Raw genomic sequence first — 11,280 nt, forward strand, 5'->3', positions numbered from 1 at the left:
GTTGCCCTCTCACATCAATGAGCTTTGGGCACCCAACACCTTGTTGCCAGTTTGTGGTTTGTCCCTCCTCGGACCACTGTCGGTAGGTACTCACCACTGATGACCACGAGCACCCCACAACACTTGTCATTTCAGAGATGCTCTGACCCAGTCGTCTGGCCATAACAATTTGGTCCTTGTCAGAGTCGCTCAGGTCTTTACTCCAGCCCATTTCTCCTGCATTCAACACATTGACTACAAGAACTGATTGTTTGCATTCCATCTAATCTACCCAGACTTTGACATGTGACCTTGTTTGGAGATGATCAACATTATTCACTTCACCTGTGAGTGGTCATAATGTTTTGGCCCATCAGTGCATATGTCAATACATATGGGAGACTGGGGCTAGTTGTCACAATGGGGAAGTTGTAACAAGTTCTATGCCTCATTAACTACAAGGCTTTCATTCAAAAGTAAATGTACCCAAATAGCAGTGGTTTTGTATGTTGTTTTCAAACATTTCTTTTAAAAGTTTTACATCAATACATTTTGTGAATTCCGTCTTCTATATATTTTCTTTTTTATACAGCCCCCCGCGACCCTGTACACAGTATAAGCGGTTGACGATGGATGGATGGATAAATGTCAGGTTGGGTAGTTAATCACATTTTATTGGGAAAATGTGTCATTGTATGTCTTATTGTGTTGTTTGTATTTCCTACAATTTATTAAAGGAATATTCTGGGTTAAATAAAAGTTCATCTAAAATCAACAGCAATTGTGGCATAATGTTGATTATCACAAAAAAAGTAACGTTAAGATGTCCCTCCTTTAACAAAAAAAGATTGTAAAACTGAATATAACTTTACACAGAAAAGGTTATTAAGCAATTTTATCACCAAAATCATGTTTACATCCATATTGTTTATGTCGTGTGGATGTACATTTAAAGCAGTGAGTATTTCAGTGTTTATGGATTGTCTCCGAATCACTTCCATTGTAAGTGCCTCACTTTAAATAACATTTTGCCACAATTGCTGTCGATTGAACTTAGCTTGTATTGACCTTGAAATATTCCTTTAATAACTATTTTTGTTGGACAGAACAATTGTTTGATATTTTGGTCATATTTTAAGACTTTTTCTGTTTAATTAATTGTTTTGTTTTATAATTGCTTTACTGTTTAAATATAGCTAAAAGTGTGCATTACAGTAGGGTACAATGGGATTAAAGGCCTCTCGGGGTAAAAAATATAATATCAAAATATATTAGTATTTCTTTTCACACAAAATATGTTGCTCTATCAAATTCAATCAAAATAAATGTATTTGTTCAATCTTGACACACTTTGTGACCAGAAAAAAAGCACATTTTCATAAAGTTTAGCCCTGTTGATACCCTTTAATTTGCCGAAATGCCCTGATGTTATGAAAAGTTAATGTCCAAGTGGCGTTTTTGAGTAGACATAAACCATGCTTTTTTTGTTTTTCTAAAAGATTTATATGATTTAATGGCATTTACAAAATTTGGTTAACCAAGAGCCCTTTTTTTATTGAGTAAAATAATTAGTTGTACTGTTATTTACATTTTAAAATATACTATCATTACTTTTGAAAATCACCTGATATGACGAAAGAGCAGCCGTCACTATTATATAACGAAACTATTATTTTTAATGATAATCAGTAGTTATGTTAATGGAAATATAATGTGAAACACACAGAACTACATTCCCCAAAAGTTCGCCGGAGTCAGTGGAACGCAGCCAATAGGCGCCAAGAACACGGGGTGACGACATCATTTTGATCCTTTTATGCGCGAACTTGACTTGTGTTGAGGTGATATTCGGCGCGAGGCGAGCTTGTCGTCATACAGACCTGGATCTTTCTGTGTGAAGGTGGGTGTGCTTGCATTCTTAACATCAACACGTTTGAAAATAGACGCTTATCCAGATGCGCAGATTTGTTAAAACGCAAATATATCTTGTATTGCATGCAGACCATCTACTTTGTCATAAAGGGGTTGTTCTGGAAGCATCTTTTGTGCATCTCAAGTTTAGCAAACACTCGCGACGACTTCATTGTATCAAAGTTGTATTTTGACTTCGTTTGTACCTGACGTAGTTACTTCAGGGTGTCGAATGCAACTCTTATATTAGTTTAATCTGTTAATATGGTATTTGAAATCAATATCATATAATTGTGATCTAGTCAAGTTGGTCCATTTCGAGCTCGCGCAAGTGAAAGTTCGGTCTCCAAATGCGTTTTACTAGAGGTTGAATTTCAGAATGTATTGTTATTGATGTACTTGACACTGCTCGTTGAAGCAGCCAGTTAACATCTTTAGGTTGGTGGGTGCCTGTGCAAATCGGTTGCATAATGTTTTGTGTGTGTGTGTCGAGTAGCATTAAGCAGGGCGGAGCGCTGCACGCTGTAACACATGATTGTCTTTGTTTGTTTGGGTTGGTTCTCTTAGTCTGTAATAAGCGCGTTTTTCTTTCTATAAAATGCACTTAAGATTGAGATCGATTCTAGCGAATGAACGCAAACACAATACTGATCCGTGTAGCACGAAACTGAATATTTGCCATGTCTTTTGGGTTTCACTTGTGCAGGTGGAGTCTGAGGAAGGGTACAGCGCGTGCATTTGAATAAAAACGCGCCAGTTTTTCCCGCGTATAGTTGACTGAACTATTGCCCGCCAAATTCAGAACATGTCCACACGTACATTTCAGTTGAGGCAAATGCAAATTACCCTCGTATCGTGTCATCGGTTACATTTTAGATCTAATGTACTGGATTAATCTTTTCTAGCTTGTGTATGTGAATTCACTTTCGGATTAAGCTAGTTTGGTGTCTAAATGCCCTTAACAGTGAGCTAAATCTGAAATCTATGTCATTTCTTCGTTAAGGTATATTTTCCTGAGGCTTTTTAATAAGGGGGGATTGTGGTGCTGCTTAAAACCATCAGCTAGCTTTGAGAGATGTACACTTTTGCTGCAATTCTGATTTGTTGCTGATTCCCTATTATTTTATTTTTTTATTTTATTTTTTTTTTTTCCCAGGCTTACATTGACTTGGTCTTCTACAACAATGGCCTCCGTGAGTGGTAAGAGAACTGCAATCATACATTAGTGTGAGATTGGATTGTAACTACACATTAGTAGTTAAGCAATGCAATCCTTGATTAAATTGTGCAGTTTCCAACTGTTTCATTAAAGGCTGTTTTCAGATATTCTGGTTAAGGAGTTGAGTAAGCGTGCCTCGGGGCAAGCGTTTGAGGTCATCCTCGGCAGTCCTGCTCCAGATGCTAAGAGCGAGTTCCTCCTCTCCCCTGTAAAAAAGAAAGACCTTTCCTTGGAGGAGATCCAGAGGAAACTAGAAGCAGCAGAGGAGAGACGCAAGGTGCATGTTCTTACATTGTCAGTTTTAAGAGTCTGCCTTGTTCACCATATGAGACATTGGGACAAATTTGTGTGTAAATAGTTACTAAAGCGAGATCTATGTACCCCAGTCGTTCTATTCAGTGATAAAATTTGCGTGAATGCATCTGCACACAAATTTGCTCTGCTTAGTTTTGAAGAAGTCATTATTTTTATTTGAGTGTAGGGGCATATGTGTATAATTCGAGTTGACCGTTTACACCATAGACACTAAACTGTCATTTATGACTAGCCTTTAAAGATGAATGGCCTGCATGAAAAGGCCAATAATTGCACCGTTAACATAATTTAACCCCTTTTATTGGAAATGCACATTAGTCCGAGGTTCTTGTCTTTTTACTTGGGCATAATGTATGCAAACTGTGCATTTTAAATGAACTCTTGTTCTGTTAAATTCACAGTGGTTGTTCTGGTTGTCGGTAGGTGAATTATTAATTAACCGAGATTCATGATGTATATTAGTAAAACACAAATTGTCACTGACCTATATTTTTTATCAATAGTCATTGACAATTTGAAGAGAAATATTCAAATATAAAATTGTCAGTGGGTATTTGTAAAATGTTGGTCAATGATTATGTATAAAATATCTCCAGTGACTGAATTTGTCTATTGCACTTTGTAAACAAGTCAATTTATTATTGGTAGAATAAAAAAAAGTGTTAAATAATTCTAAAAAATAATTTAATTGCCAAAACATTACCTAATATGTATAAAATATTTTCAATGCATATTTGTAAAATATTGGCCTGATTTTTATTTTTTTAATTGGATTTATTATTAAAATAAATAACTGTCAAGCTGCGCATCTTATCAAGTGGCTTGAGTGCGTTACACAGAGACATGGCGCATGTGGAGGCTTCACTCTATTCTCCGCTGCATCCACGCACAACTCTCAGCACACCCCACTGAGAGAGAGAACAAAATTTATAGGGACCACGAGAATGTTAACCCATGTGACTCTACCCACCCTAGCAACTGGGCCAATTTGGTTGCTAAGGTGACCTGGCTGGACTCATTCAGCATGCCCTGGATTCGAACTCATGACTTCAGGAATGGTAGTCGGCTTCAATTCTCGCTGAGATACCCAAGCCCCTGACCTCTCGTGAGTTGGGCACATAAAATGTCCTGGAAAATTGTGCCTTGGAAAGCATGTGAACCTCATTATTAAAGCATTGGGATTTGTGAAAGTTAAGGAGGTTAAGATAACCTCCTTGTCAGTTTGAACCTGTCTGGCCATTCTCTGTTGACCACATCAACAATACATTTCTGTCTGCAGAACTTTTTTTTTTTTTTTTTTTTGCACTATTCAGAGTAAATCCCAGGAGATCAGCAGTTACAGAAATCTCAAACCAACCCATCTGGCACCAACTATCATCCATGCGACTATCTAATCAGCCAATCATGTGGCAGCAGTGCATAAAATCATGCAGATACGGGTCAGGGGCTTCAGTTAATGTTCACATCAACCATCAGAATGTGGAAAAAATGTAATTTTGACCATGGCATAATTGTTGGTGCCAGATGTGCTGGTTTGAGTATTTCTGTAACCGCTGATCTCCTGGGATTTTCACACTTGACAGTCTCTAGAATTTACTCTGAATAGTGTCAAAAACATCCAGTTTGTGACAGTTCTGAAATGCATTGTTGATGAGTGGTCAACCAAGAATAGTCAGGCTGGTTTGAATTGACAAAGAATTGTGGTGCGAAGTATATCATGCGGGTGAGTGCGTTTTGGCAGCACGAGTGGGACCTACACAATATTAGGCAGGTGGTTTTAATGTACTGTGTGTGTGTGTGCATATTATTAATATTTTTTTATATGCACATCGATTATTCATACAAAATATTGTAGACTGTCCGATTATTCATACATGTCAGTCAAGGAAGATTCATAAAAGTAATCTGTTTATTACTGGTCTATCTGTACGTTCCTTTACTAGAGTTTGACAGTTCCATTGATTTTGTCTTTTAATGTCATTGTCATTAATTCTTGCTTTCAAAAGTCATGGGCCACTAAACATTTTCTTCTCCCTAGTCTCATGAAGCAGAGGTTCTGAAGCACTTAGCTGAGAAGCGTGAGCATGAAAAGGAGGTGCTTCAGAAAGCTCTAGAAGAAAACAACAACTTCAGCAAGATGGCTGAAGAGAAACTCAACCAGAAAATGGAGGCCAACAAAGAAAACCGTTCGGCAATAATGGCAGCAATGAATGAGAAATTCAAAGAGAAGGTAAAAAATGATCTGGTGTCAGTCTTGAATTTCTATTAAGATAATAGAAATTAATACATTTTGCTTTAATTTCCAGGACAAGAAACTGGAAGAGGTTCGAAAGAACAAGGAAACCAAAGAGGTCATCTGTAATGCAGGAAACTGAAGTTTACATTAACTTTTTTTTTTTTTTTTTTTTATACAGATGCAAAGTTTGTTTTTTCTTTGATTTCTGTTGATTGACTTTCTTTTTGGATGAAATTCATTTCTCAAGAAATGAAAAGAATGAGACCAAAAAGAGTGTTCCATCATGAGTCTAAATTCAGAAAACAAAAAAATGCATCTTTGGTTTGTAAATAGCAGTGATTTTTACATGTTGTGCACTCTGTTGCATGTTGCATCTGTGCACTTTTTCTTCTGCATGTGCAGCTTTGTCATCCCATATAAATGGTGATCCTCACTGTTACAGTATGTCCTCTCTTGAGCTTTTGTTCTTGCTTACATGAGGTTAGGAGTGCTTAATTCAGTTTTTCTGCTGTAAACAAACTTTCTGCACAAGACTGAATACTTGAGACTTTACACAAATGCAAAAATAGCAATACACTGTCGCATCTTGATGGTTAACTTGTCAATGTTTTCTGTTGTATTAAAAATAATAATAAAAAAAAAGAACTAACTCTAGTATTGGTATTCTTTTTTTTATTTATATATATATATATATATATGGGGGGTTAATTAAAGGCTAAGTGATAGTTGTACAGTGCTAATTTTATTATTTTTTTCCTCTGCCAAGTTTTTTTTTTTTTTTTAATTGTCTCTGATCAAATGTATTTGCCATTTATTACTCATTAAGCAGACTGCATCTGTCCCTCACTTTTTTTTTTTTTTTTAAATGGACGCTAGTCAGGCTAAATGCCATATGTTGAGCATCCCTAAAAATTGCGTTTTCAAAGGCATACCTACAAAGTAGTGCGTGTCAGCTGTTGAGATTAGAATGTAGGAGGATGGATCTGGTAATGGAAGAACATTGCACATTTTATGTAAATACCTCTCTGGTATATCATGGATTGTGTCTCCCTCTAGTGTACAATGTGTTTTTATACATTGACAATTTACTAGTGAAGAACCCTTATTTTTAAATGGTAATCTAATGAACAGTAGGCCTATGGTAATATTAGTTTAGTAATAATACAGATGATTCTGATCAGTAAATTAGCAGATCTCAGGAACAAGCATTTGATCAGTCAGGATACTTGCCTATATTTTAATTAATCAAATACACTGGAATTTTCATCCATAATCCTCTACCAGGACAAATTTACATATTTGAGCCAAAGATCTTTTGACAATGTATAATATTAACATTTTAATTGGCCCGTGGACACATTGCTGAACCCAGATAGCAAACTGACAGGACATTTTGAATTACTTCACTCCTGCCATAAATCAAACATTAAATCGATCTAATTGGTTTGCTTACCTGCCCTTGAAACAGTGTTTATTTCAGTTAGGTGAAACGACCTTCAGAACTGCCTTAATTCTACGTGGCATTGATTCAACAAGGTTCTGAAAGCATTCTTTAGAAATGTTGGCCCATATTGATAGGATAGCATCTTGCAGTTGATGGAGATTTGTGGGATGCACATCCAGGGCACGAAGCTCCCGTTCCACCACATCCCAAAGATGCTCTATTGGGTTGAGATCTGGTGACTGTGGGGGCCATTTTAGTACAGTGAACTCATTGTCATGTTCAAGAAACCAATTTGAAATGATTCGAGCTTTGTGACATGGTGCATTATCCTGCTGGAAGTAGCCATCAGAGGATGGGTACATGGTGGCCATAAAGGGATGGACATGGTCAGAAACAATGCTCAGGTAGGCCGTGGCATTTAAACGATGCCCAATTGGCACTAAGGGGCCCAGGGTTTAAAGTATTCCGGCCGGGGGCCGGATTTCCGGCTTGAGGGCAGGTCCGGCCTCCGGCGCAGGCAAAATTTATTAATCAGGCTGCAAATTACAGTCGGACGCACTTTCGGCGCGGACACGCTTGGAAAAAACGAGTGCGCCGCTTCCATTATGAGCGCGCATACCGCGTGGCTGCATTTGAAACTGGGAACTTGAATGCGGTTTAATATTTTCGAGTCAATTGATTTCACCTACCAATCATATGAGAGGAGCGCAGCTCTAACTAACGTCACAAGCCTATCAGAAGCAGAGCAGGGCGGGTCCTGGCAACAGTGTGATTGAGATCCATACCTCAAGTTAGCGTCGTCGGTGAAAGCATGGAGCGCAGAACTCCAGAAACAACATTAGGTGACTTAATGTCATCATGGATGAAAAGAAAGGAGATGTGAGTTGGTTGATTTCGTAAATTAGCTCAGGTCAGCATAATCATATTTTCTGTCTACACCTTTTGATGTTAGCCTTATGTTGACTGAGCTAACATTAACATACACTGCTGCTAGGTAACTTCAGACTGTTAGTTAAATATTTAATGTAGAACATTCTGTGTAGCTTACTAAAAAAAAACATTATGTGTAGGCCTACCATGAAAACGAGTCCATTTTAAACCGCTTTATTTTCTGTCAGCAATGTATGACAAGTAACGTTGCAGTGTGTACGCACCTTTAGTGCTGTCAACGTTAACGTATGCGATTTCTTTTTTTTTTTGTCCAGCTTTAATGTTTTAAAATATTTAACACAATTAACGCTGCATCCGTTCTTTGTCATTCTTTAGCTCTTATTAGTTATTAGTTTGTCCACCAAATGCTTTAAACCATTAATGTGCGACAAGACAAAAGAGAACGCACTTCAGTAAATGTCCTCCTCACACACACACACACACACACACACACACACACACACACACACACACACGAGGCACAAAAAGTCGCGAACCAGTATCGAATTCTCTTTCACGCTTGAACGAACAATAACACACACATTTATGCCAAAATGTCCGTTTTGTCGAGTATCCTCACAAGAATCAATCATTATTAACTTTAAATGAGTTAAATAAAATCTTAAATGGAAGTAAAGAGTAGTGAGAGAATGAGACGCGTGAGATCCTGTCACCAGCTGTAGATCTTAAAGTGACAGTAGCCACTAATTCTGTCTGTCAGTAAAGTTAACCAAAGAACAAAGGGAACAGAGAAAACTACTAACTACTCTTTGACTAAAGAACGCTTGTAGCTTTAATAAGGATTAATCGAATTTAATTTATAATTTATGCATTGCGGACTATTTTATAACCCTAAAATTTAGTATACTAAATAAAATATCAGTGATACTGGCCTTCATTAATAAAAAGATGCCATTAAGATACAGCCGTAATACTTAAAAATAAATGGTTCCATTTGAAAATAAGTCCGTCTCTGCAAAACAACCCCCCTCCCCCCCCCCAAAAAAAAAAGTTCAGGCTCAGCAATTTTTTTCACTTTAAGCCCTGGGGGCCTAAAGTGTGCCAAGAAAACATCATTACACCACCACCACCAGCCTGCACAGTGGTAACAAGGCATGATGGGTCCATGTTCTCATTCTGTTTACGCCAAATTCTGATTCTACCATCTGAATGTCTCAACAGAAATCGAGACTCATCAGACCAGGCAACATTTTTCCAGTCTTCAACTGTCCAATTTTGTGAGCTCTTGCAAATTGTAGCCTCTTTTTCCTATTTGTAGTGGAGATGAGTGGTACCCGGTGGGGTCTTCTGCTGTTGTAGCCCATCCGCCTCAAGGTTGTGCGTGTTGTGGCTTCACAAATGCTTTGCTGCATACCTCGGTTGTAACGAGTGGTTATTTCAGGCAAAGTTGCTCTTCTATCAGCTTGAATCAGTCGGTCCATTCTCCTCTGACCTCTAGCATCAACAAGGCATTTTCGCCCACAGGACTGCCGCATACTGGATGTTTTTCCCTTTTCACACCATTCTTTGTAAACCCTAGAAATGGTTGTGTGTGAAAATCCCAGTAACTGAGCAGATTGTGAAATACTCAAACCGGCCCGTCTGGCACCAACAACCATGCCACGCTCAAAATTGCTTAAATCACCTTTCTTTCCCATTCTGACATTCAGTTTGGAGTTCAGGAGATTGTCTTGACCAGGACCACACCCCTAAATGCATTGAAGCAACTGCCATGTGATTGGTTGATAAGATAATTGCATTAATGAGAAATTGAACAGGTGTTCCTAATAATCCTTTAGATGAGCGTACACACCCTCACTGTGACACAATTTAGGGACTGACATTTCCAGTCACAATTTTCTTTCATTGCATCTTTCTTTCTATAAAAGTGAGTGGTTGACTGAAATTCAATATTGCAATCTTTTGTATTTATAACATGCAATTGTGCAGTTATTTTGTTTCCCCCCTGAAAAATGTTGCATTCCCTAGCAAAAAAAAACACTTATCCAATGATTTACTAATCCCCCAAGCCTTTAAGTTGCACTTCAAACTGAGGATTAGTATCTTGCAAAACAACTAGTGAAGTAATATAAAACTTATCATGGCAAAGACTAAATAAATTTGTTTAGACTTGAGAAAAAGATTTGTTAATGCACACAAAGCAGGAGAAGGATATACACGTTTATCAAAACATTTTCAGGTGTCAAGAACTGCCGTGAGAAGTATTATCAAGAAGTTTGAAGAGACCCACACAGTGGAGAACAAGACTGGCAGAGGCAGGAAGTGAAAGATTTCAAAAACCTTGGAAAGAAAACTGAGGTTTCTAAAGACCCAAGAACAACTGCCAAGACACTAGTGAATGATTTAGCCAAGTCTGGGATTGCTGTCTCAATGAAGACAGTCGCTAGAGCCCTGCACAGGAATGGACTGCGAGGTTGCAGACTTCTGAAGAAGAGACACCTCCAAGCTAGACTGAAGTTTGCCAAGGACAACCTAGAGAAAAATGATGCATGCTGGAAACGTGTCCTTTGGTCAGATGAGACAAAACTAGAGCTCTTTGGCCATAGAGATGTTGCCTATGTTTGGAGAATGAAAAAAGAACACCGTTCCCACAGTGATACATGGCGGCGGGAGTATAATGCTGTGGGGATGTTTCAGTGCACCTGGAACTGGGAATCTCATCAGAAATGTCTATTTCCTATTAAAAAATACTGTTTGGAATTTGTTGTGGGGCCGCCCTGAACCTGTGGGCCCCTAGAATCTGTACCACTTTTCTCTCCACTAGCCCTGGGACTGCTGTACAGAAGTTTTGTTGGTTTTGTTTTAGATCTGTATTTATCTGTATGTTTACTCACAATGGTGTGTTTCTGTGCTTATCCTGGATTTCTCAACCGAGAGAAAAACGTGAGATTATGCCCGTTTATATGCCAATGTGAATTTGTCACACGAGAGACGTGTACACGGCACTCTTGTGAATGCACATATTGCTGCTGCCTGAAAGTGATGTTGAAGAGTTAAAAAGTAATTAAATGGTGATCAATTTTTGCCAAAAAAGTGGTCATATCACTTCAGAAGACATTAATTTAACCGCTGGAGTCATATGGATGATGTTTATGGTGACTGCCTGTTCCTTTTGGAGGATAAGATATTTTTCTATTTTTCTTCAAATGTGTTCTGGTGAAGAAAGAAAGTGAGGGTGAGTAAATAATGAGAGAATTTAATTTTTGGGAGAACTTTCCCTTTAAA

The 11,280-nt window shown here is 38.0% G+C and overlaps 1 protein-coding gene across 1 annotated transcript; it reads left to right on the forward strand.

Annotated features, from left to right (window-relative positions):
- The first annotated feature begins 1,782 nt into the window (after positions 1-1,782).
- LOC127620003 (stathmin-like) lies at positions 1,783-6,309 on the forward strand. Its single transcript, XM_052093055.1, has 5 exons — positions 1,783-1,879; positions 3,047-3,090; positions 3,214-3,386; positions 5,463-5,654; positions 5,731-6,309. Exons 2-5 carry the CDS (start codon positions 3,075-3,077, stop codon positions 5,797-5,799), a joined length of 450 nt encoding a protein of 149 aa, XP_051949015.1. The 5' UTR covers positions 1,783-1,879; positions 3,047-3,074; the 3' UTR covers positions 5,800-6,309.
- Positions 6,310-11,280: the final 4,971 nt, after the last annotated feature.

The sequence above is a fragment of the Xyrauchen texanus genome, chromosome 26 (assembly GCF_025860055.1).
Source record: "Xyrauchen texanus isolate HMW12.3.18 chromosome 26, RBS_HiC_50CHRs, whole genome shotgun sequence".
Taxonomy (NCBI): domain Eukaryota; kingdom Metazoa; phylum Chordata; class Actinopteri; order Cypriniformes; family Catostomidae; genus Xyrauchen; species Xyrauchen texanus.

Bases quoted from the DNA above. Each gene is read 5' to 3' on its own strand.
- LOC127620003 (XM_052093055.1), top strand. The intron at 3,387-5,462 runs GTGCATGTTCTT...TCTTCTCCCTAG, and splicing joins CAGCAGAGGAGAGACGCAAG to TCTCATGAAGCAGAGGTTCT. The intron at 5,655-5,730 runs GTAAAAAATGAT...TTTAATTTCCAG, and splicing joins ATGAGAAATTCAAAGAGAAG to GACAAGAAACTGGAAGAGGT.